Source organism: Arthroderma uncinatum, assembly GCF_011692745.1.
Source record: "Arthroderma uncinatum strain CBS 119779 chromosome Unknown scaffold5, whole genome shotgun sequence".
Taxonomy (NCBI): Eukaryota; Fungi; Ascomycota; class Eurotiomycetes; order Onygenales; family Arthrodermataceae; genus Arthroderma; species Arthroderma uncinatum.
Window position 1 is genome coordinate 154,764 of NW_022983867.1, and position 25,431 is coordinate 180,194.

The 25,431-nt window shown below is 49.8% G+C and overlaps 6 protein-coding genes across 6 annotated transcripts; 3 read left to right on the forward strand and 3 right to left on the reverse strand.

Moving 5' to 3' along the window:
• Window positions 1-833: 833 nt before the first annotated feature.
• GIQ15_06429 (UBA/TS-N domain protein) lies at window positions 834-3,592 on the reverse strand (the record flags this gene model as incomplete). The annotated part of the gene is made up of 2 exons (XM_033553846.1): window positions 834-935; window positions 1,007-3,592. The coding sequence occupies 2 exons, from the start codon at window positions 3,590-3,592 to the stop codon at window positions 834-836; spliced, it is 2,688 nt and encodes an 895-aa protein (XP_033403361.1).
• Window positions 3,593-5,653: 2,061 nt separating this feature from the next.
• On the forward strand, window positions 5,654-7,197 carry GIQ15_06430 (uncharacterized protein; the record flags this gene model as incomplete). Its single annotated transcript, XM_033553847.1, has 4 exons — window positions 5,654-5,830; window positions 5,891-6,380; window positions 6,461-7,053; window positions 7,114-7,197. The coding sequence occupies 4 exons, from the start codon at window positions 5,654-5,656 to the stop codon at window positions 7,195-7,197; spliced, it is 1,344 nt and encodes a 447-aa protein (XP_033403362.1).
• A 1,584-nt stretch (window positions 7,198-8,781) lies between these two features.
• Window positions 8,782-10,557, forward strand: GIQ15_06431 (uncharacterized protein; the record flags this gene model as incomplete). Its single annotated transcript, XM_033553848.1, has 2 exons — window positions 8,782-9,083; window positions 9,222-10,557. 2 exons carry the CDS (start codon window positions 8,782-8,784, stop codon window positions 10,555-10,557), a joined length of 1,638 nt encoding a protein of 545 aa, XP_033403363.1.
• Window positions 10,558-15,139: 4,582 nt separating this feature from the next.
• Window positions 15,140-17,998, reverse strand: GIQ15_06432 (uncharacterized protein; the record flags this gene model as incomplete). The annotated part of the gene is made up of 1 exon (XM_033553849.1): window positions 15,140-17,998. One exon carries the CDS (start codon window positions 17,996-17,998, stop codon window positions 15,140-15,142), a length of 2,859 nt encoding a protein of 952 aa, XP_033403364.1.
• Window positions 17,999-19,320: 1,322 nt separating this feature from the next.
• GIQ15_06433 (dTDP-4-dehydrorhamnose reductase) lies at window positions 19,321-20,346 on the forward strand (the record flags this gene model as incomplete). The annotated part of the gene is made up of 3 exons (XM_033553850.1): window positions 19,321-19,505; window positions 19,558-19,577; window positions 19,631-20,346. The coding sequence occupies 3 exons, from the start codon at window positions 19,321-19,323 to the stop codon at window positions 20,344-20,346; spliced, it is 921 nt and encodes a 306-aa protein (XP_033403365.1).
• A 1,482-nt stretch (window positions 20,347-21,828) lies between these two features.
• Window positions 21,829-24,404, reverse strand: GIQ15_06434 (high-affinity potassium transport protein; the record flags this gene model as incomplete). The annotated part of the gene is made up of 2 exons (XM_033553851.1): window positions 21,829-22,641; window positions 22,707-24,404. The coding sequence occupies 2 exons, from the start codon at window positions 24,402-24,404 to the stop codon at window positions 21,829-21,831; spliced, it is 2,511 nt and encodes an 836-aa protein (XP_033403366.1).
• Window positions 24,405-25,431: the final 1,027 nt, after the last annotated feature.

Below are 25,431 nucleotides of genomic sequence, written 5' to 3' on the forward strand. Positions count from 1 at the left end.
CTGCTTGGTTCGAGGTGTTGCTCAACTTTGACGGTTAACAGATCTCATCTCCAACTCTGCAATACCACGATCACCCCTACTCCTGAGCATGCCGAAGTGTCTTAGGTAGGCGCATCGATATTCGCTACCAGTCATCTATTGAAAGAAAGGTGGCAGTGCTGGCTAGTCAAGCGGGAACTCCGCGGCTCGCTGGGTCTGACAACAGCCACCAAAAGGCTTAAATCTCGCTGTTATTTCCACCATCACCAGCCAGCAGGGCCTTCCGTCATGGTAGATCTTATCGACGCCACAGAGGCCTCAAGAATGTGCTCCGATACGTGGATTTTTTCGATACACATCCTTGCCGAATTGGATAAGGTCTATCTAAACTCAGATATTCTGGCAAGGGTCAAAGGCTTTCGTGCCGTTAGGTTTGATGCTGAATTCGGGAAGACGCTAGAAGGGAGGAAGCACTATCCGTATAATTAAGAACAGACACGGCTCGTGGCGCCGCCAAGTAAGAATAACTGGCGGTGAAAGGGTGTCAAAGTCCTTCTAGAGTGTGACACGAAAGAAGAAGAAGAGAAGGGTGTATCGTGGGGGCGACAGAGGCGTCTCTAGGCCGTCTAGATCGTCCTGCGCTTTTAACTGTTTTGAGAGTCAATAATACCCTGCATCGCATTGATCCATGGTTGTAGAGACCACCAAGACAAAAATGAACGAACAATCGAAGGGAGCCAAAATCGAAGGGAGCCAATGTAATGGTCTAGTAATGGTATTTAATCAAAATGGTATCTAAACCTATGGAAATACCCATGGAGGATATCAAAATCGTAAAAGTTCGTTTCTGCCGCTCATAAGCCATTCTCGCGTTTGAATTTATCCCATGCCTCATTTAAGGTGCTAAATACCGCACCGGAGATCATCTTCTGTTCAGTTGTTGCGTTTACAGGAATCTGTTGGGGGTAGAAATTCATTAGTATATATATATCCATGGGTAACCTTGAGAAGGATAGAACCCTCGTACCTTGTCAGGATGCACTTTCGCGATCCCTTTCATATATTGAATCTTTACTTTATTCGGAAGAATTAACTCAGCCATGCTGATCTTCTTCCATCCAGCTTCGGGCCATAGTACCGCGTCCAAACTGGCTAGTAGTGCGCGTAGGTTATCCTGTTTACCTCCCTTCCAGGCAGTAAGTTTCGCTTCAACGGCATCTGCCAGATCAAACTTCTCATTATCCAACCTATCAGCTTCCTCATTTGCTGCTCTCAAGCGAGTCACTGCCTCAGCTGGTTTAGCTGAGACCGACTTGGGCACAGCAGGCCTAGCAGCTGGCTTTGGGCGAGTAGGTACTGAAGTAGGTTTGACTGGTGTTGATGAAGCACCGTTTTGTCCAATAGTCGCTGCCTTTTCGCATCTGTCGCGGCCTTGGATACTGGTGTTACCCCCATGACCAGATTCGATGGCCTCCCTCCACGCTGCTAACGCGTCTTTCCATTTCTCGAGCTGTTCCAAAGCCTCAGCCTTTCTCATCAGGGCCTTACCGTAGAACTCTCTCATGTCCTTCGTTGGCTCTCCATTCCCCAAGTCGATAAGTTCTGAGTCACCTTTCGAGGGACCAATTACGGAGAGAGCACGATCCGCGTCACTTATTGCATTCTTTGGTTCGCCTGTCTTTAAACCAGTCAAGGCACGGTTGGTGAGTAGAATGATGAGGATAGGGTGTTCATTGGGGATTAGGGAAATGGCACTAGAGTAGGAGACGTGTGCAACAGCGTAGTCTCCTCGCTTGTAAGCGTCTGTTCCCTTTTTTCGGTGACTGTGAATAGAGGTAAGAGATGTTGGTGATATCTGCGGGACAACCCTGGGCGCTACCTTTGGCCGTACTGGAGTAGGAGTACGGGTTTGCCTGGCTGGTGATGTTGTAGCTGGACGAGTAGGTCTAGGAGGCATAGCAGGGCTTTGCAACAGGTCCGGTTCAGGTGCGCCAGGAGGGACCGAGGAGGCTGCCTTTCTCCTCCTTGCAGGGCTGACGTACGCCTGAGCAGCCTGTTCATCAGCCCCAAACCGTGAAAGTTGGGACCGCGGTGGTTTGGTTTCATTTTGAGGAAGTGGCTGTCGTATTTGCTTTCTGAGATCGTCTTCCTGTTGAAAACGTGGTCTGCTAGGGAGTTCCGCCAGTCTGCCTCGTGTACTAGGCTGGTGGGTCGCCTCTAGGGGCTCTCCGCCCCGAGGACGTGACGTTTGTGCCGGTAGATCTCGGGAGGTTTCCAGCATCATTGCTTCGTTCGTCATGGTTTCCGTCTCCGATGATCCTCCCGGAGGTTCACGTCGGGAGTCCACCTTTCTTTCCCTACTTCTCGGAGGATCCGGCGTGCTCTCTCTCATCCAACGAGGTTGTCCAGATGAATCAGGAGCACCGTTGAATTCTTGAACGGCCTGCTGGACCCTTTTGGATCCAGTTTTCCAGAGCGAGTTGGCGGATTTGAAAAGACTACTCCCAAATTCGGACGCGAGTTGAGCGGGATCCTTCTCTCTAGAGCTAACATTATGGGAAGATCGGTCACGGGAGGAATTAGAACCGCCATTTTCTCTCCTTGTTCGTCGAGGCATATCTGGACCAGGCGAGTTGCTCTCTTGACGACCGGTACGACTCCTGCTCTGCGCCTTTTCCTTGGCCTGGCTATGCGCCTGATTCAGAAGCCAGCCGACGGCCTGCTGAACGTCTGTTCCCGAGGAAGTCTCGGCAAGAGCCTCACGGGCCTTATCAATCGGGAACCCCATGTCTACCAATTCGGCGATAGCTCTATCTTCCGGGGTGTGGCGTGAGGGTAACGATCCAGACTCTTCGGGAATTTCCAAAGCGGCCGGGCTTGCTGTTTCGCGCTTTGGAAACTCTGACACTGGCTTTGCAAGGAGGCCTAGTACATCGTCGTCATCTTCTAGTGCTGGCTCTTTCGTAGGTTGTGCCTGAGCCCTTTGGCGTCTGCTTGCATTAAACTCTGCCAATCCGAATGGATCGTCATCATCCTCGATTGCAGTAGTGGTAACCACGGCTGGAGATTGGGTCTTTGTACGGTCATGCAGCGAGGGAGAGGAGCTCGGGATGGGGAAATTCGTAGACTTGTCGACTGGCGCAGATGCATTGAAAGCGGCCAGTAGATCGTCATCGTCGTCGTCACCAGAGGTTTGGCTGATTACCCCGCCAAGCTGGGCTGGAGGAGCACTCTGTCCAGCTCCTGACTTCTCCAGGCTGTCCCATATCTGATCATTGACGCCTCCATACTGAGCTTTCAGCTTCTCCTGCCTCTCCCGCTCCTCACGTGCCCTTTGTTCCACCAGCTGCTTCTGCCTTTCCGCTAGAGAAAGATTCTTGGTAGAGTTCGTAGACTGGAAATTCAGCAGATTCGCAAAGCTATCATTGGAAGACGTAGTGGGTTTAGACGAAGGGGTTCGATTATTCGCGGCGGACTGTGGAGGAAATGGACTAGATCGTCCTGACAAGGGAGGCGTAGGGTGCAGAGTAGACACGCTGGAGAGGGGGTTTGTAGGCACATTCTTTCCGGGAGCTGAGTTCTGCGACCAGCTAAGGCCAGATAGGTCGTCCATGTTGCACTAAACGAGAGAAAGACGTAGAGAATCGGCTCCTAGGCAACTGCTATGCCATAAGAGAACGGATGTTGTTGGTCAAAGGGGGCGAAGTAGAGGGTATGCGCCTGGTTACAAAACGACATCACTCATGAGCTTTCTGCAGCCATCTCGCCGTAAACCTCAGGACGCAGAACAGCTTCCTATAGATCTCGCTATCAAAAGGAAAAAAACGCAACGCTGCTTGACGCTGTCCAACTTCGCCATGATGATTTTATTCATACAAACATCCAAAACCGCAAGCTGGTCGGAGTCGGATAATCATTTTACCGTATACACGTGATATACCTTTACATAAGCATCAAGCCGAGGTAAAAAGACAAAAGACATAAGTAGAAGAGTGAAGTACGAAGTAGAAGAGTATAGAAGGGAGAATATGAGAAGAGGAAGATGGGAAGAGATATCTTGTCCTCCGTGACCACACCGGCTTGCTCCGTCTTGGAGTATCCAGGTGAGGCGAGGGCAGGGATAAGGACAGGCCCTCTATGGATGGCCACCGCTCCTTAAACGCTGTGCATACGGGGATGGACAATATTACTTCGAGAAACGATGGCTGAACCGGACTATCAAGCCTGCCAAACCCAATCACAATATCATCTCACCGAATTCCGGACGGGACGCAAGCCCCCGGCGCCCCGCGACTGTAGCCGATTGGCAACCATCCACCATTCATAGCCCGCACTCGTGGCTGTCGATAATGCATCAATGCCTGTCCGGAGCAGAGCATGGAGCACGGAGTACGGAGTATATACGGACCAGGCTCCGCCCGCAGTACTACGACATCGCGCAGAGAGTAGTGCCGGAGGATGGTAAGATTGTTGTGCCGCCCTTCGCCAACTCAGACGAGGACAATCCCACAAATTATCGCGAAGCGCTCCCAGGGCGTTTTTCGTTTTTCTTTGGCACCAGCAGGCTAAGCTCCACATGGCTGGTGGACGGCCGCGTATCATTCGTGATAGGCTGATGCTAGTAGACCCAGGAGATGCAGGTTTAAAACATCTAGCCCACGTCGATGGAGAAGTTAAACATCCAGTTTTCGATGGCAGCTGCTGTCGTTTCGAGAGGAGAACCGGTCTTCCAAAAATAACGGGGCTTGTGATTTCATTTGTCGATACCCGTGACGGCTCTCCATCCTATCGTCCAGCATATCGATTGTGCTCCATTTTAAGTGGACGGAGGTATGGTCCTCGCTCAAGGCTACTCCATACTCTGGCAGAGGTACGGAGCAGGGGCGAATTTAGCCGGAGCTTCTTTGCCATGCCCCTTTTGCTCGATATGGCCGGTAGAGAACAGAGAACTGTATAGCAGAGAGAAGGTAGATTGTTAACCTGGCCGGCAGCTCTACTCTCCTGCCATGGATCTATGCAGGTCCAACACTCCGTAGTAACAAATAGTCCGTACACAGTCGTAATATTAAAACGGGAGCAAGCTAAGAACGGGCAAGGTCAAGGCGGTTTTTCCCCTGATCCCTGGCCGTTGTACCACCATTCTCCTCGTCCATGCCATGCTAGTAGATAGGTATAAGGTTAGTTATATAAAATTGCGGCGTGTTGTAATTTAGTTCATGCGTGGAAGGGAAGAAAGATGGCAACCTCGTTTTCCGCCCCGCCAACTAAATCTCCCCACTACTTTTTTTTCTTTGCCTAGGCCGTGGTCGAAGACTTGCATATCTGGAACGTGAGCTGCCATCTGTTCTCTCTGCTGGTGTGTTGTTATATACGTTGCGTTGCGTTGCGTTGCTGGAGATTTCTGTATGCGAGGGCGCGATCGACAAATCAAGTGACTCCGGAGACTGCCTGTACATTCGTGGCAACCCCAAGCCACCGCCCACTTTGTTTCGCCATGGGTTTCTTCAAGCGCAGGGAAGGCCGGTCAGCGAGCAACCATCACCTCGAGCTGGACGGACAGGAGTCGATTCTGTCGAGCAGCAGTTCCAGAACCTCGAGTGCGTCCACACGACTGCCAGTGTCGACCCGGTCGAGCAACAACAGTCCAACATCACATCCTATACCCGAAGTACCGATGGCACCACCGCCAGATCCTCACCTGGACCCCGCGGCCTATCTCAGGAGCATCCATGCCGTTCGCCAGCGGTCGAATCTGGTGATGGCGAAGGCGAAGACGAACCAGCTAAACCACTTCGATGTCGACATGAGCAAATTCGAGACTACCGCACAGTACATTGTCTCTATAATCAAGGTGCGTCGATCTATATCTTTATCCTGGCCCTGTATATTCTAACGGCAAGCCTGGTTCTAGCGAGACTACGCACCGGATTTCCATAATATTCCTGACCACGGACGCTGGCAGCACTTTGACGTGGGTGGGAAGCCCCGCGTGAACCAACTGCTCCAGTCATGGCCAAGTACCATCGACGCCCTGGAGCGAGCACGCAGACTTATCGATCTCTTCCTGATATCCGTATTGCTGGATGCTGGCGCTGGGAATAGCTGGAGCTATAAATCGAAAGAGTCCGGTAAAGTGTACCGGAGAAGTGAGGGCTTAGCCGTTGCGAGTCTGGAGATGTTCAAGGCCGGAATGTTCAGTAGTGACCCTACCGAACCATGTCAAGTCGACGGGGCAGGGCTGAGACGGCTGACGGTGGGAGCGCTGGCTAAGAGAATGCAGCATTCTGAGCAGAACCCTCTGGCTGGACTGGAGGGCCGAGCAGGCTTGCTGTTACGTCTAGCAGACGCTCTAAACAACCAGGAGCTATTTGGAGTTGATGCGCGCCCAGGAAATATGCTTGGTGAGTACCGGTTTTCCCATATTCTCTACTTTCTCTATCTTCTCTACTTTCCCCGTTCTAGTTGCTAATTTTGATACTAGATTACCTTCTCTCCCACTCGTCAACACTCGCCTCGTCCGTACCCATCATCCCTGTCCCAACCCTCTGGGGCGTTCTCATGGACGGCTTGTCTCCAATATGGCCACAATCCCGCACGCAGATCGATGGAGTATCTATCGGCGATGCATGGCCGTGTAAAGCCATGCCTGCGTCGCCCCCCGCAGAGCCATGGGAGAACATAGTCCCATTCCACAAACTGACACAATGGCTATGCTACTCCATCATGACGCCCATGACAAAGATACTAAACATCCGATTCTCCGGCCGTGAACTCCTAACGGGTCTACCAGAATACCGAAATGGCGGACTCTTAATCGACATGGGTCTGCTGACATTGAAACAAGATGATACCGATCGGGGTTTGGAGGCTTACAAGACCAATGCTATGATCAAGGGCCAGCCAAATGTGGAAGTAGTTCCACTATTCAGCCCAGATGATGATGTCATCGTGGAATGGAGAGCGCTCACGGTTGGGTTCCTAGATCAGCTGCTTGTAGAAGTGAACAGGCTACTTGATTTGAAGGAGGGTCAACAGCTTTCACTGCCTCAAATGCTTGAAGCCGGTTCATGGAAGGTTAGCACCACCCATTACCCATATACTCTACTGCAATAGCGTAACTAACGTATCCAACAGGGCGGACGAGAGATTGCCGAAGTCTCTAGACCCAACACAAAGCAGCCTCCCATCATGATCATATCAGATGGCACAGTATTTTGAGCTTGGAAATTATACGTCTTGTTTGGGCCATTTCCACCTTTCTTGTCTATCCACTTCCCCCTCTTAACGCACGGGTTTATGATTTACTTAATTGCTATTCTGTAACTATGCGACTCCCCTTTCCCTTTCTCCTATAATGCTTCATGTCCATTCTCCTTGTTTTGATACACCTTTTTGGTCTTCATTTCTTGCATCCTTTTTTCTTTCTGGCAAGTTACAATATACATAGCGACTTGTTCCACCCGTCAGCGAGATGGCCTACCCCCTCTCCTACACAGATTATATTTAACAACCGATACAAGCTTGGAACGCGAGAGGCCATGATCATGATCTAGGCCCGCCAGGGTCCTGGCAAATCTTACAGGATATTGGATATTTAATTAGTTAAATCTAATTATACGTTTAAAATTATTTCAGGGCTTGCGTGACGAGTCGTTGCTCTTACTAAATCGCTACCCCGTACCCCATACAAAGAGATATTCTAGGTCACCGAGCAGCTAACTATATATCTACCCAAGGCCGAGATTGTGATATGCACCGCTGCCGTTTAGCGAGTCGCCTATCCTTATGACGTTGCATGTACCGACATCCTGCGCCGTTGGGCCTTCAACCATGTAGCGGAGATTTATCCGCCATGCAAATCTCAAAATCCAGGACCCTTACTTGATGCTAATATTACTTTATGAAGGAATCCGGCTTGACAAGCCTCGGACATGTCCGTTTGCTCGATATAAACCTATACCACCCGCCGTCCAGTTTGCCAGTTGCCAGTTTGTGATACGCTGTTTGTTCAAGCCGCCGCGATCAATCTCAACCAGCTACTGTACATGACGTCTATGTCTTCCATTCGACCGGCGCAAGTACCTCTACACAAGCACGCAAGTTTGCAGGCCTGTGAAAATGCGAGAACCCGAATTTAAGGGGCTAGGGGATCCACGCTCATCAAACAGGCCGACATACTTAACCTCTCGATTTGCACAGAGAGTCCTCGGCCAAGCAAAGAATAGGCAAAAAATAGATCTATGATGCATTAGCTGGACGCTGTTTGAGAAAAGTTCCTGACTTTGGCCCTACGAACATGGTTTATGGTCCAATTGGATTCAACGTTCACTTGTCGGCGCTTACAGCTTTTGGGGCCATAATCAAGTAACATCGTCATAATAGCTACGGAGTACCTACTTCTCAACCTTTCTTCTTCCCATTCACGCTTCCCGTGAACACTTGTTCACTCAAAGAGCATTCTTTGACTCTCTTTCACAAAGGGGGAAATATCCAACTGTCGACGCTAGCGGCCCGCGATGTTTTAGGATTTTACCCTGCGCGCTTTAATTTTATCTTCCCCACGCCCATTTCCCCCTCGCTTTGCTAGCTGGGATCGTTATCGAGGTTGTTATCTGTTTTTTTCGTCAGCGGCGTCGATCAGGCCGTGTCTCTCGCTCGGTCTCGTGGCTACTTTCAGCTCGTGGCGTCCTTCGAACACTCGCGCAGTTGTGTTAGATTGACCGGAGGTAAGCACAAGCGAATCTAGCTTGACTTCGCAAACGAAAACGAAACGAACGAGGCGGAACGGACAGAGTGCTTGAGATGGGGTTCTTCAAGCGTTTGCGAGCGAAGACGCGGAGTCGAGGGTCGAAGAAGGATCTCGGTCAACAGCAGGAGCAGTATCACAATGGCTACGGGCAGCCACAATCAAGCTACGGTAGCAGGCCTGCCAAAGACTACACGAAAGTGCTGCCTCCGAATGTCCTGTCGAATATCTTCTCGCAGGTCTGTCCGCATGTGCGAGATAGCTCGCTGACCTCGTCGGAGGAGTCGATGACCGAGGATGGTTGCATGCTATGTGATATGCGCGATCTGGCGCATGCTGCTTTGGTATGCACGCAGTGGTACGGCATTGCGCAGAATATACTGTAAGTTCTACTCGAGATACTGGAATCTACCTCGAGATATTGGAATCTACCTCGAGATATTGGAATCTACCGTCTCCCGATATTGGCCGTGTACTGACTGCTGTTCTCTGCTAGGTACCAGAACGTCCGCATCGATGCTGTACACTACTGCGAGCTTGAGATCGAGCTAGCAGCAAAGCGGAAGAAGAATTCCTTCCTGAACCACAATGCCGAACCCCTCGACGCTCCTCGAACCCGTCTCCTCCTCTTTATGCGAACGGTCCGTGACTCGAGGGCGCTGGGATGCATGGTCAAATCGCTACGCATGCCGTATATGACCCGTGAAGCAAGCAAGAGCGAACTTGCACGAACGATCTCTGTGCTCCCCAACCTACGCTACGTAGACCTGCCGGCCGGGTTCTTCAGTGATGATGCCTCCTCGCAAACCTTGAAACAGGAACTACTCGCTCGGTGTCCGGACATTCGACGCATGAAGTTCGCACGAGGCGCTGAAAGCAGTTTCTCTCGCATGCCCAAGATCAAGGCCTGGCCTAACCTGGAAGTTCTGGAGCTATCTGCACTTAATATCGAAACAAACCTGCTGCGCATGGTGCTTGGATACTTTGAACGGCTGACCGAGCTGAGGTTCGAGGATATGCCTATGCTGGAGGATACCGTCTTCAAATCTGTGCCGACATTGCCGCCCTTCCCATCCGTCCAGCGCCTTACCTTGACAGATACGCCGAAGATCACCAGCCGAGGTCTGGGATGGTATCTATCCAGCCAGCAGAGCCGCAACGCCCTACGTCATTTGTCCGTGGTGAACACAGGTGTTGAGCCACAGCGACTGCACGAAGTTCTAGCTCAAGCACCATATATCTCCAGTCTCTCGATGATGCAGGAGGTAACCCGGGAATTCCCACCTGAATACGTCCCACCACTGGCCTCCAACACCCTCAGCCTTTTACACTACGAAATCACCTCGGAATCAGGCTCATACGGCGTCCAAGCCCTGTCGACCTCATACTACACATACCTGATGTCATCTCTCCTAACCGGCTCTCTCCCTAATCTCATAGACTTGTATGTCCGCGACGCCAACTTCCCAGAGACCCTCATGCTCGCTCCGCCGCCGCGAGTATTTGGCGGCGGAGAAGGTGGACCACAGGGCCACGCCGGCCTCAACCAGGCGCTATCCGTATACAGCAAGGGTATGGACGAGCTGGAGTGGAACTTCACCACCTACCAACCCTACGCTGAAGCTGGACGGCGGATGAGCACCACGCGCCCGGTGAGCTTACACGGTGCCCAGCTGAGTCCTGCATGGGGCGGGGAGGCGCGTAGGAGCGTGCTGGTAGGAAACGGGTTCGGCGGGTTCCTTGCTGTGCCTGCTGAAGAAGAACGACGGACGAGCACGAGTACCTGGGGCTCGTCGTCTGGGAAGAAGGAGAAACGAGATCTCTGGCGTTGATGTTTATTCTATGATACCGATGTACTTTTTCCAGCGGCGTTCTTCTTTCTTTTCTAAGCTCTACAGTCTGTCATGATAATCATAATATGAAGCCATGAACTATCTATCTCTCTATCTCTCTATATCTATCTCTATATCCTTCCCTGTATCTTCTATATCGTCTGTCCTTCCGTCCGCTTAGTCAAGTATGACTAACAACACTGACCAACCAGAACGCGCGTCGTAAACCTCGCCAAACCACCTGCTGACTCATCCTTCCTGCCCGCGTATAAATATCGCCCTTTCCCCCCAACATTTTCAACTCCTTTTTTTCTCCTTTCTTTCCCCATCCGAGTGCAAGGGTTTTACGTTTCCAGTGAAGGTTCGCCTGAGGCAACGTTTTTGCTAGTTGAAAACTACAAACCAGTGACCGCTCTAGTTGGTCTTCGGATCGGCTGGGAATTTTTGAAAAAAAACACCGTCTGCTTTACGTGGATCTGTAATCGCATATCGATGGCTGAGGGACGATGGGTGGCCGTGTCTCCTGTTACGACGGTGATTGACTGGCTACTTTATCCTACTTTGGCTTCGATATGTACGTTAGGAGTGATCGTTGTTCTTGTAAACTTCGACTCTTTTCACTGCTGTCGTCTCCTCGCGGGACTCTGTACGGAAGAGACGTGTCGCTGTTTTATTATTCAACTGTAGTCTCGTTGCTTATAGACGATGCTTCATGTCTGGTTTCTCTGCCTTTACCCTGATTATATAGTCATTCGTTTATGTCGCAAATAACTTACAGTCAACCTCGTCTGGCTGGTAACGCCGCTATCTGGCCGGAGTTGTGAGAGGACGTTCCATGGAACCACGACTTCACCAGCGTCTCAGCATATCCTGGGGCTTCCAACCTTGGTTCATTGTCCTCGATTTTAGTTTAGTTTAACAAACTCTTATCGAGGCCTGTTCTGAATAAGAATAGCTGTGCGGAGTCTGACCATTCGATGCTCAGAAATCCTATGTTGTCCATGGCAGTCTCCACGTCTGGTCTGGCGGGACCGGAGTTGCGCCTAGGAAAATATCAGGTTAATCAATGTTTATATACAGTTTTCCAAGGCATTTCGGAACAGTTCCAGTCTAAAAGGATCTGATGAGGCTGCATCCTTTGCCATACTCATGTCACCTTGGCTTAATCCAGGAATGGAGCATACCCCCCTGTGGACGCCACTCGAATGAATACCTTGTGGGATAACACGAAATCCTCCAATAAGGGCAGCTTCAAGATGTCCTAAGATGGCCTAAGGTGCCTAAACGGTGTTTAAGGTTAGCCGAGTGCAGCCTCGGCCGCTGGATAATATAGATAGAAGTCAAGGGAGTCGGTGAGATGTTCCGCTACTGATATGTCGGAGGATGTTCAACTATCTCTAACGTTTAGGATGCGGGGGAAGGGCGCAGGGCAAGCCATAATGCAGAAGCTAATGTTTTACGCGGCAATCTACTACAGGAGAATTACAGTGCCTTCTCGGAGCCGACCGAACGAGCTATACTATATATACCTAATTAACTTGGACAGCAGCCGGTATAATTCAATGCTGAGCTAGGACACTACGCTGCCAAATTCCTTATAAGAGAGGGCTAAGCCAAAGGGATTATAGCAACCTAGTGACTTTACATGATGCATCGATAAACTAACATATAGATATGGTACAGGAGTTGATGGGCAGAGGTGCTAATATCGAGGTTAACGAGTAGCAAGGTTGCAGGCACCGCTACAATGCACAGCAGAGGGAGAGAACGGGGTCTATTTGAGTTCCTGCTTTGAGACGACGCGAGAGGTCACTTTGATCAGAGACCACATAGGTTGGCTGTTGAGGAAGGATATGAGGATTTTATCAGATTCATCGAAATTAAGTGTCTGCGCAAACATTAGAGGTGTATTTGTGGAATTTTAAGGCCGGAGTTCTAATCCCACGTCTAACGCCATACTCTGGGACTATAATGAATGCCAGGCTGTAGACTGCATACCCATATTAGGTATACTCTTGCTTCAATCCGTCGGCTGAATGTGCTTAAGACTCCTCTACTTCATACTTTCTGAACGACCATTGAATTGCAAAATGATTTACTCTGTCTTGCCACAGTAGGTGACAGCCTAACTAACTGATCCCTGCTGAACCCTCCCGCGCTTGTGGAGCCCAGGAACCACAGTCTCGGGCCAGGAACAAAACCTAAATCCATACTAAATTTATAGATATATCGGAAAACCGAAGTACTAAGTCATTACCCTTCCTTGTCTTCCTCTGAAACTGGTAACAAGAATTAACGTTGATAGGCAAATGGTGAATAATAGGAAAGATTAGTAATTAACTAGGTGAAGGGATAAATGCAACCAATCATAGAAAGGAGTGAGTCATGACAACGAATATATATCTAATCTTAAGATTTTTAAAAGGCTCGAGAATACGTAATTATATTGTATCGGATGTATATTGAGCCAGTATAGACTTTTAGGAGGGTACGACTTACCAGTTTGGCGGTCAGTATAAGAAAAGCAACAATATGACGAAATCCGAGAATGGGCGTTTTGGATGGGCAAGGATAAAGTCTCCGTAGAAACATCAGGTGTTATCAGGTAGTAAATTTATGTAGCATTATAGATAAGTGTGCAGATCAGTCTAGCCATATATATGGGTAGAAGGATTTTATATACAGGGATCTATGAGTGATATCTTTCGGAAACATTCTCGGACACATACGAAGCCTGATGCTACTACAATCTGATTTAAAATATAACTATTATAAATAAATGTAAACTCGAGGGCTCAAGGCGATGGGAATATATTTCTATAAATTAATAAAGAGCTTGTTCTCCTGATATTTTCCTGGCACCAATATCCCGAACTCAAGTGTTCTTCTATATCTAATCATTTACAATGTCAAACACTACCTACCTGATCACTGGTGCTAACCGAGGCGTCGGACGGGGTCTGGTCGAAAACCTCATCGCCCGTCCGAACGTCACCATAATTGCTGCGGTCCGAGACCCGTCTGGCTCCAACGCCCAATCTCTGCAGACGTTACCTACTGGCACTTCATCCAGACTTATCGTGGTAAAGATTGATTCGAAGTCAAGCACCGACCCCACAGCTGCAGTCCAGGAGTTGCAGGACCAAGGCATAGACCGCCTTGACGTGGTAATCGCAAATGCCGGCATTTGCCAGGATTTTTCGACTGTGCATACAGTTCCAATGTCCGTGGTGCGGGAGCATGTTGAAGTCAATGCCTTTGGCCCAATGTATCTTTACCAGGCAGTTTACCCGCTTCTCAATAAAAGTGAGAAGCCAACCTTTGTTGGTATCGGAAGTCCTCTTGGGATTATTGGGGGTATGGAACAGCAACCGCATTCAAGTGCGGCATACGGGCCAAGTAAGGCGATGCTGCACTGGATGGTGAGGAAGATTCATTTTGAAACAAGAACTTTGTGAGCTTTGTGGCAGATCCGGGGTAAGTGATATCTAGACTGCTTTGCATCGTATAAGTCATAGCGAGAGATACTAATGGAAAGTATAGGTTCCCTCAAAGTGATATGGGAAATGCCGGTGCTAGGCTTTACAAGCTTGAGAAGGCATTCCAAACTGTGGAAGAAGTCGCTCGTGGGATTGTCAAGGATATCGACCGTTCAACGAGAGAATCGATTGGGGCTCAGTACAGGGTTTGGGATGGAACCCAGCTCTCGTGGTAGAGCCTCATGGGGTATTAAGAGAGAAATAGAAAGTGTCCGGCTGTTGTTATACATATAAATCCTTCTTTTCCCCTATATAGGTACTGCATTATGACTATATTTGGTTCCATAGGAATCTTGTCAGATCCTTCCTGCTAGCATATCGTTGACATTATTGACATACACACGCACTTGGGTGGTGATAACCTATGGGTTGACTATACCATTTCAGTAAGCCGCGCCACGGTATACCAAGAAGGGTTGCCGTTAACTTGGCGAGGCTCGGATACTTTTTTGAAAGGATCAAGGAGTGAAGCAGCCCCTGACAAGTCTCTGGCAGGTCAAATGCCAGCTCGCAGGGATAATCCACCAGGGTAAAAGATAGACAGGGATGCAAGCAATTGTCTAAGCTTGGGTCTCGCACGGAGAATTTAAATGGTAATCCTTGAGCGAGATACCAAAGTGACGTAGGGGTTGAAGTAACAAAATATATTAGGATGACCAGAAGTAATTCATTAAAGAAGCACCTCATAGATTCCTCGGTGGACTGTGAGGATTTGTTGATGTTAACAAACCAACACTTACTCGCCAAAATGAGAAGCAGGGGTAGATGGCTTAGACCTCTGCCAGGAGTGGAAATCTAACCACGAGGACCTTCTAGCCATGACACGCAATATTCAGCCACGATTTGACGTATTTGTAATTTTTAAACTAGCTAAGCTGCTAATAGTCCGACAGTCCCGCAGAGTAAAACAAAATAAACAGAGTCGTTAAGGTACACATACAGGTAACAAAGTAAAAAGGTCATCAGGGCAATAGACATACAAGTGTACAATTAGGAAGTAGCTACAGAGCACAGAAAAGGAAATTTGACTGGAGGTTCAGGATCTAACCCCTTACACTTCCGCTGGATTCAGAACCCAACACGGGGGCCTCGATGTTCTCGGTGATGTGGCTGATGTCAAGTAATGGGCGGGAAATCTTGTCTCGACGACCTGTCGCAATGCCTCGACCTCTAGTAGAAGCTCCTTGGGAGTTTCCGGCTTTCTGGGATTGCGCGACAAGACCTCCTGGCAAGAAGGGAAAAGCGCCAGGAACATGTCCGGGATAGCCTCCGCCGTTCAAGTCAACTAGTGGGCCTTGCTGTTGCTGCTGATAGGACTTTGGAGCTCCGTGGCCGGTATTTGAGCGATGTCGCGATGACGAGGATGTATTATTGTACTGGTTATCCCTTGCATATGGGTCTGAGGTGGCAGTTCCGCTCCGATGGCTTGGTTTGCGCCAGGTGGTCGAGGGGGGTACAACGATGGCATTTGGGTGCAGGTCTGGTCCTGTAGCGCTCTCGACAAGAGGTACGCCCTGCATCGGAGTGACGCCTCGCCCTTTTCTAGCGTGCTGTGGGGGTTCTTTGTAAGTCGGGGTAAGGTCAATGAGTGGTTTCGGAGGGTGGCGGGTAGATTTCGAACGGGGCTGGGAAGATAAAACGGGTCGAGGGTCGCCAGTCATCGTATTCTCACGGCTGTTGGGGTAGTAATTCTGTTGCTGTTGTTGCTGGTGTGTTGGCTGAAAGCCGGGATGGTCGGGAAAGTGTTGGGAGAGCGGTGATGAAGGTGCGCCTGGTCGGATGTTACTCAACAAGCCAGTGGAGATAAAGGGCCCGTTATCCACTGCCTGCTCTTTCTCGCGATCAAGCATTGCCTTTTGTCTCTGGGTATATGCTCGGCCGAGCAAGCCTGATGGTGCAAAGGGTTGTTCTGTATTAACTCCTTCATCGTTGCCTTTCTTCTTGGAGATCGATTTGCTCCTAGTGCGTTGTTTCTGCTTGCTGCCTGTGGATTCCTTTGTTGTGGTGGTCCGCCTTGGGGGAGATGATGAAGTAGGTTGGCCATGGGCTTGAGCATTAAAGGAGGTTGGCCTTGTTTTCCTGCCTGTTGGTACATCATAGACGGGAGCCTCCTGGTATGTTTCATTGTCAAAAGCCGCCATATTGGGATCAATGGAAAGCTCCTGGAACGTTCCCAGCTGATAAGGAGTGCCAGACAGTCGATGTGGATGGGGTTCAGTTAGATCAGCCCCGAGAGTCATCCCATTGCCGGGAGAGAACTGAGAATTATCCGTCTTCTTCTTCTTGGTTCCCTCTCCCAGGACATTAACAAGGTACCAACTGCGCCATTCCTGCACCGCATTATGCCAGCTTCCACCAACATCCTCATGCTTTGTACAGAAATAATGAACAAAGTTTTCAGTGGAAAGGAACATGGCTGATTTCTGCTGACTCTTGACTGCAAAACATAATGGCTTAGGTGGCTTCAGCCGTTTATACTCCTTCCTGGTAGGAGTATAAATATCAAAGTCGGAAATATGACATATATTAGTCGAGTCGGTGCTACCCTGCTTCTTCGAGACGGTGACCTGACCATCTGTTCTTAGTGTGATCCACCGACGATCCCATTTCCCAGTCCGTTGGCAGTGGTATAGGTTGAATGAGATGTCCGGTGGCTGTTTTCGAGGAGCAGACTTGGCAAGAAGGGCGTCTATGATGTTAGGATCCGGATCAGTGATGATCTTTAAGCAGTTTTGCGCGTCGGTGTTCCATGAGTTCATAACGTCGCGGACATGCTCATATTTCCTAAGTGGGCGCTCCAGGTTAAGTTGCTGAAATGACTCCACAATAATAGCTGACTCAGGGACAATGTTCTCTGACAAGCAGTTGGCCGCAGAATAAATCAGGTCCTGAGCTTGTGTTGTTGGTGTGATAGGCAGGGTTATGAAAGACTCATTACACTTCACTGTGACCTTTCTTTCACCTGCATTCACTGCTGACACAGGTGCGTCAACACCAGGTCCAGACCTCCTTGAAGGCTCGTTCATTTCAACGGGTACAGGAGGTGATATTTTGTCCTTGAGAATTCTCTTGCTATCTTTCTTCTGTGGACGTCCGTCTGGATCAGAGGACCCCTTCAGCCGTCCCAAAAAACCACCACCACCACCTTTATCCTTGAACAATCGCCCGCCTCTGCTCTTTTTTGTAGTATGTTTGCCCATTGCTTCTTCATTTGCGAGTCGCTCATCAAAAGTATTTGGTCCCATGCCTGCTGCAGGAACCCCTGGCTCATCCACAAAATATTGGCGAGCAGAAGTATGAGGAACGCCGCCTTGGTTCCCGTTATCATAGCAGAGATGGTCTCGCTCGTCTCTGCCGTCGAAAAACTGCCTGTCGTATTGCCCTGTGTTTATGTACGAGTGGCGATTGGTTGAGCTTCGCGGAGAGGCTTCTGCGCGTCTTCCGTAATCAACTGAGTGTCTCGCGCTTGAATGATAGCGTTCGTCGGTAAGGGGCGTGATGATAGGACGAGCATTCTGCGTTGACGCTCTGCGCGATGAGGACGGAGGCTCGGCGTGGACGGCTGTGGGCTCTGGTTCAAACGACTCCGGGTACCCGTTGTATTGACGCTCATCGTAGCTGCTGCGCTGTCTGTCTATGTGGTCATTATGCTGGTAATCGCCCTGGGTAGGCATTGGGAGAGGGGGAGGTGGCACGGCATGGTTGGCTCTAGATGCCCCTGTTTTTCGGTATCGAGACATGCTTCTGCTAATTGATGCATTCTGAGTGCTGTTTGTAGTGGTAGGAAGAGGAGGAGCTTCCTGAGACTGCTGGGAGAGCGTGTTTGCCGCTTTTCTCACTGATCGATAGCGTGAGAGTTTCTGTGGCGCAAAGGGCTGATGCGCGTCCGCCATGGAAGCCATATTTGAGACACTGGGCCAGGACGGATTCACTGGCTCTGGCTTCTGGGCTGTTTGATCGCGTCGATATGATATATCACCATTCCTGTCGCACTCACTTTGCGTCTTGTCTTCTGCGCGACACTAAGATCTTATCACTCAAAAGGAGAGCCTTGGTGATTCTATCTAGACAGCTGGTTAATTAGATATTAGAAGCTTGCACCTCATAAGATCATCCACTTACTCTGTGTCTGTATGGGGTAACAGGGGAAGCTGGAGACAAGACAAATGAAACAGGTGTAGTAAGACACACAAACTTACTGTAGACAGCTACTCCGTAGAGGGAATTGATATCTACTCCGTACTCCGTATACCACGAGCCTCAGCAGGTCCTTGTCGAAATACAAGGATGGTGTCAGGTTAGCTACCTGTTTATGAGCAGGGGAGTGAGGAACAGGTGGTTTGTGGCATCGAGGTCAATTGACTTTCTCGAAAAAGACCCGCGGTAAGAAATCTCTGGTCTGGGGCCCAAGTGAGGCGTGTTGTGTATTGTTCTGGCCTGAGGACAACAAACAAGCGCCGACCGAGTCGTCAGAGAGACGCACAACACAGATGGCTGGGGGGAGGCGGGCGCTGGTTGCACCAAGGCGAGGCCGTTGGGTTGGGCAGTGAGAGTTGGGCTCAGGCACCAAAAAGGCGCGATGTTAATCTATCCAGTGGAGGAGGCGAAGACGAGGAGCGAGATTGCGCCCTGCTGTACAGCGTGGACCCGGCGCAGGACTTCTAATTCGTATATCCGACCCCAGATCTGTTCTATATCCTGCACGCGATCGCTCTACTGCATTCGCTATCGTTGATATCGTGTTTATGACGAGCGTTTAGTTAGCGAACAACGGGCCAGCAAAGTTAATCTGTGACAGGTCACGCGGATTTCCCGATCTCAGGGATCGCAGCCACTTGGCAGATCAAGAGCGAGCAGTCAGCATCAAGCATCAAGCATCAAAGCCAGTATCAGGCTGGAGAATAGGGGCTGGTACGAGGTGGCGCCTGGCGGTCGAGGTGACAGGCCGTGGCGTATGCGCGCAACAAGCCACGTCTTGACAGCTCATCCGCTGAGCAGCTATGACGACTGGCGTGCCCTTCTATTCATCATCTATACCATCTATACCATCGTATCATCTATATCAAATATAGAATATCGATATGCGTAAACCGACGACGTTGAGATGTCTATATACGGAAATGCCGCCAAGAGATCTGTCGGGATGAGGTCATCATCCCACTTCCAGTAACATCACATCAACCAGCATCAACCAGCATCAGCATCAGCATTGAGAAGCGATAAGATGTCCCGGACAGCGCTTGTTACAGGGGCCAGCGGCCTGCTTGGCCGTCAGGTTCTCAGGACGTTCCAGCAAGACGACAATTGGAAGGTCACCGGCCAGGGATTCAGCAGAGCATCGCCGCCACAGATACTCAAGGCAGACCTCACGGTGCCCGCTGAGATCGAGAAGCTGCTCGACGACGTGAAGTGTGCATCTCCGTCCTTTACACATAGCGTGCGTGGCTGACACTGTCCGCAGACCCCAAGTAGTCGTCCATTGTAAGTCGGCCAGGTGGTATCCCCATCGTACCGTCCGTCACTGATCAGTATAGGTGCTGCGAATCGGTTCCCAGACAAGTGCGATGCGGATCCGTCTCTCGCTCGTAAAATCAATGTAGAGGCCACCAGGGCCCTCGTACATGCAACGGCGTCCAGATCCATTCTGCTCATCTACATCTCCACCGACTATGTCTTCTCCGGTGTCGAGGGTGAGGCTCCATATGAGGTATCCTCGCCCACCAACCCACCTAACATATACGGCGTGACGAAACGCGATGGCGAGGCAGCCGTGTTGGAAGAAACATCAGGCTCCGGACTGGGTGTTGTACTGCGAATTCCCGTGCTGTACGGCCCTGCAACGACCAACAGCGACAGTGCTGTAAACGTACTTCTGGACGCGGTCAAGAAGGCCCAGGATGCCAACGCGGGAGTCAAGATGGACGACTGGTCGAAGCGCTATCCTACTCACACGGAGGATGTTGCACGGGTTTGTCGTGATATTGCCGTAAAGTATCTCGATGAACGGCAACAGGCTGCAAGTCTGCCTGCCGTTCTTCAGTTCTCTTCAGATGTGCAAACAACAAAATATAAGATGTGTGAACTGTTTGCTGAGCTGCTCGGCGTGTCTATCCCTGGCATGGTGAGGGTTACTGATGGCGGCAAGCCGGGTGAAGGTGTCCAGCGGCCATATGATACCCATTTGTCTACAAGATCGTTGAAGGATATTGGAATATCTGCTGACACACAGGATTTCAGGGCATGGTGGTGAGTTTTATTTATCTAATTCACATATATCTTCTTCTTTGATCTAGATGTTAACAGTATTTTGAAATACAGGACGCAGAGACTACAGGGATCACAGTAGGTTGTTCCAGTTTGCAGGAGATGCGCATTTGTCCTTTTATCCTGATATCTTCACATTAAGTAAAATAAATGAACCTAGTGATGCCACAATTGCAGGAATATGAGAATCATTACCCTCCAGCGCCCCAAAACAGAGACCAGAGATAAATATATACATGTTCATCCTATCATACCACATTATGTCTCATGCCGTTGGAATATATAAGCCTGGGGCTTCTGTGAATAACCAGATATCCACCACTAACTAACATAAACCTTTGGTGGTCTCTCCATATAGTCCCCGTAATCTTTATATCGGCGGCTCCTCTTGGTAACCACTGTAGGCGGAGGGGAAACATAGTATGAACCACGCCTCGACCTCGACCTCGACCGGCTGCGACTGCTACGACGGGGCTGCTCGTACGTTGTGGTCTGAAACGAGCTGTACCGTCCGTCGCTGGTGGTTGACTGACAAGCGAATTTGATGAGCCACCAGAGCAGGAAAAAGCCAGCGATGCTTCCGATGACGATGCCCGCGATGGCACCTCCGCTCAGACAGTCACAGGAGGGACAGTTGGCCGGAGCAATGTATTGGCGAGGTTGATTGAGGTGGGAGATGTATGTAGATGGCAGTCTCTATTCCAGGGCCATTACCATTAGCTGAATATCGATATGTGACTTCAGAGGAAGCGTACCATCTTTGCGTGTGCAGTCCAGTCAATGTGTTGGTGTTTATTTACCTCGACCAGACTTCAATTATTCCACTGTAACGAGAAAAGTAGAGTAGGAGGAATTGATTTAGAGACAATTGAGCTGCATTCATGTGTATAGTCCGCTTATTGCTCGAGGGGCGACGGCACGCCATTTACAATATCTAAATAGCATTTTTTATCTACATAGCATACCGAAGTACCCCTGTCTCTTTCCTCGGTAGAAAAGGAAGAAACTACATCGTATACGACATCGGCCGGACGATGATGTCAAGTAGAAGGAGTAACCGGTTTTTCTCGTTCTTAGAGGAAGCGATGACGATAGAAGTTGAGGTTTAAGTGTAGGCAGTGGATCAAGGCCGCAGGGTTCAGGGGTTACGGCTGACAGGTAAGACTTATGCGAGATGTACCCTTACACATGTACATGAGTGGCCGTTGTATGCAGTTAACATGCGATAGATGTATACGATCAAAGACGTTCGCGATCGAAGAATATATAGATATATATACCACCCCTGGTTTTTCTTTCTCTCTCTCCGTAAACACCTTGCAGTACAATCGCTTGCTAAAACAGATATAAGGAAAATACAACAAGAATCCAACCAAAAGCCGAAATGCAAGAGCAACTAGCTGCGCCATATGCAAGAAATATGCTTAGAGGGATAAGGCAAAATGTGAGATAGACTTAGTAACAGGAATCAAGCACGTTCCTGATGCGTAGATAGGCGATGTGCAGCGGACTTTGTGCGCCCGGAGGAAGCAGTATTTGGAGGCACATCCGAGGGCCCAGCAGGCTGTCGCGATATCAGACCGTCATCTCGGAAAATGCCAGTACCATATCCAGTTGCAGAAGACAGTGTGCTGACGTTGGAACTGCGTCGCCTGAGGCGCTTAGTCGCATCGTCTTCTTCCTTTCGATGCAGTGCTTCGGAAGGTAGCAGCACTGCGCGATCAAGTGCGTACGGCAAACCACGGTGTCTGCCTCGAATCTCCATGGCAATGATGACAAGTTTTGAAAGTGTGTGGAATTGGGCGGAGAACGAAGTGTTGGTGTTAGGATAACCCAGGGAAAGGCCGACGGTACCATAGGCAGAGACGACTTCGAATAAAACGGCGAAGAGAGAGAACCCGATATCTTTCTGGTTGTCTAATCGGTTCCCTTCAATGATTGCGATGACGAACAGGCCCAGGAAGATATACCAGATATCGAAACTAAGCTGCTTCTGCAAATGAGCGCCAACGAAACTTGGCTCCTTTCCGTTCTCGCTGTATTCATCTGGGTCGGAGTATATGCCCAGACTTTTTTCCTCGTAGACGTTCGTTCGGCGCATGGAGATAGCGATGGGGAATACGGATATATACATCATGATCATATATGACACCTGTATGGCCGGGTGAAGAGTTGTAAGACTGATGACCGATAGACCCGCAGTTCGGGTAGCCGCTGCCTGAAATAGACCATCGACAAAACGTATCCCACCAGGAATACGAGTAACATCTGGGTCATTCAACTGGAAAGGGATGGTCAGTAAATAAAATCTCTAGCTGTAAGACGATGCAAGCGTTGAAAACTTACATCAAGGACGACGAAAAAGATCAAATCAACGCCATTCAAAAGGACAAGCACCCAAAACAACCACCAGTTAGCCGAGCTTGGGAACAGCAGCGTGAAACAACGTCTGGGGTGGTCTAGGAGGAATTTCAACTCTTCCCAGACGCTGCTTCCAGTTGGTACTATTTTTGAAAAGAACCAAATGACAAAGCGCAACATGCAAGGAAATCCTGTATTTCCGATGAGAATAAGGAAGGTCATCAGAAGCATAGGAAATATCGCATCGTAGAATGAAGCCATAGAATCGGGTGTGATTGTGAAGCCTTGGTCGTTAAAGGCAGAGCCGGCTGAAAATACGGCCCACCATGGTCTTCCCTGGCCTGCAGCCTGGACGATAGCCCCCCATCTGGTGTTTAGAATCCAGGGTATCAAGCAAATAATACCAAGGAGGTGGAAGAAGAAGAAATATCCCAGGAGAACGATAGCGAGCGCCTTGAGAGCCCGGTATTCAATGCCACCCAATTCTTCCCTTTGAGCTTCAGACAAGTCTACGAAAGCAGAATTTCGCCCGATAGTAGGCTCCCAGCTAAGGTATGGGGCTTCTTGGGCCTGTTCTTGGGTTCGAGAGCGTATGAAGCTTGACACCATTGATCTACGGGATGCCACTCGCCGTAGAGTTGAGGCTTCGTCTCCATCTCTGGCGCCCTGCTCGCCTTGTCTGGATTGAATAGTTTTCCGTGTGCGGGCGACATTAGGCTCATCAATGGTAATGTGTTGGTTGATCGGCCCAGGAGACGAAGGAGGTGAAAAAGTATGCCCAAGCTGGTCATGGCCTTGGTCGGATTGAACGGTGGCCTTGCGGTGCAGCTCAGATCCATCTACTATTTCGTCAAGTGCCTCTGGCATACCGCCTCTGTCGAATTCTCTGGGACTAGGTATACGCAGAGCACCAGTCTGTCTCCTTTGGTGCTCGAGGAAGGTGATATGCCGTTCACTGTCTGGAGGAACAGACCACTGGATTCTAGCATCTCCCGGGAAGTGAGAAGGTGCAAGCGAGGAATTGCCTTCCTTGGGGCTATCTTTAGTTTGCCCGTTCGTAGACTCTCCCTGAGCATCAGGATGTTGGATAGACGAATCGCTCTCGGAGGTAGATTCCTGTTCTTTCTTCGGGGTGTCCAAGAAGCGGCCGTGTGCGTGACCTTCATTGTTTCGAAGCACCACTATATCGCGACCACGAACTCCAGCTTCAGCCCGGTGTATGTCATTGTTGTCCTCTGGCTCGCGGGTTGTAGCTCTCGACCGCGACCGGGATCTCCGTAATGCTTTCGCTTCACGGACCACATGTTGAAAGCGTTGTTCGAACCAATATAAGCGGACGAAGACGACAGCCCCGTGGATGACGATCGGGTTGGCAATCATGGAACCCATCCATAGCCAAACTTGTTGATAAGTGTACAGATTATTCACATCAATAGTGTTGAGGCCACTCTGGGTTGCGGAACCAGAGGCGAAGAATAGCGCATCGATGTAGGACATATTTCCGGCGGGATAGAGGATAATGGAGCCAACCAACGTAACGCCGATAATCCAAGCATAGTGAAGGCAGATAAAATTATAATGGAGGTCTTTGAGGACGGGTGTCTTTCGTTTGATGGTCATCAGCTTCTCGACGACATGAGGACTCGGCTTGCACCTCGCGAGCGCAGCCTTGAGGGTGTCCATCCTTCTCCCACCGCTATTCAGCCCTCAACTAGATATATGTACAGATATTGCGTCGCTATATCGGCAGTTCAGGGTTCGGGAGCAACTTCTTCGGTGAAGCTGACTTTTAAGACGGTGTTCGGAGGGGCTTGGTAGCGATTTCGAGGTAGGGATGCTGAAGCTGCGTGAGGAATGCCACAACCCGGATCAATGGGGGCTTTTTATATAATATACGTATCAAACAGAGGGAGAATTCAGTCCTCGCCTGGGCTATAGACCCGATTGGAGCAGTGATGCCGCTGCGGAGAGGATAGCAACAGGGCGTGAGGTAGATGAGATTAGGATATGCATAATGGGGATACACCGAGAAAGTCAATGATTCTGATAGACGACAGACGGAAGAGAAGAAGAAACGAAGAAAACAAAAAGGAAAAAGAACAAAAAACAAACCGCTTCCTCCAATATGAAGCCAAAAAGTAGCCGAGATGGAGGGTTGGAAAGTGCTTGCGGGCGGCGGAAGAAATTCAAAGTTTTCCCAAGGCCTGAGCCCGGTGGAAATAGCCATCCTCACCATTTGCCTACTTCGTAACTCGCCCAGCAACACGATAATCCTGGTCCCTGGAGTGGAAGTAAGTGGAAGCCAAAGGGTGGCGTTAAAGGGGGCGAAAGAAGCTTCTTACTATAGTTTCACCTCGTCCAGCCTATCTAAAGAAAAAAATAGCAGGGGGAGAATATATTGATACTGACGGCGGCCTCACACACCGCTCAATACTCCCTGGGAGGAGCCTGGCCGAGCCTCCCTGTTACTCCGTACTCCGTACTCCCATGCGGACTTGTCCGTCCACCAGGTATGGAGGCATTCCGATAATTTTTCGTTAGCTCAAAAGGAACCGGTGAAAAGCAAAGTGCTTGGGTTCTTCTGCCATGTTTATTATAAGTGCGTATATGCAGAGTGACGTGCATGATTCCTCGAGAAAGGGCGAGCTGCTGCGGCACCGGAAGCATCGTCCGCGTGCGACATATGGGAAGAAGAAAAGTCGTGAAATGC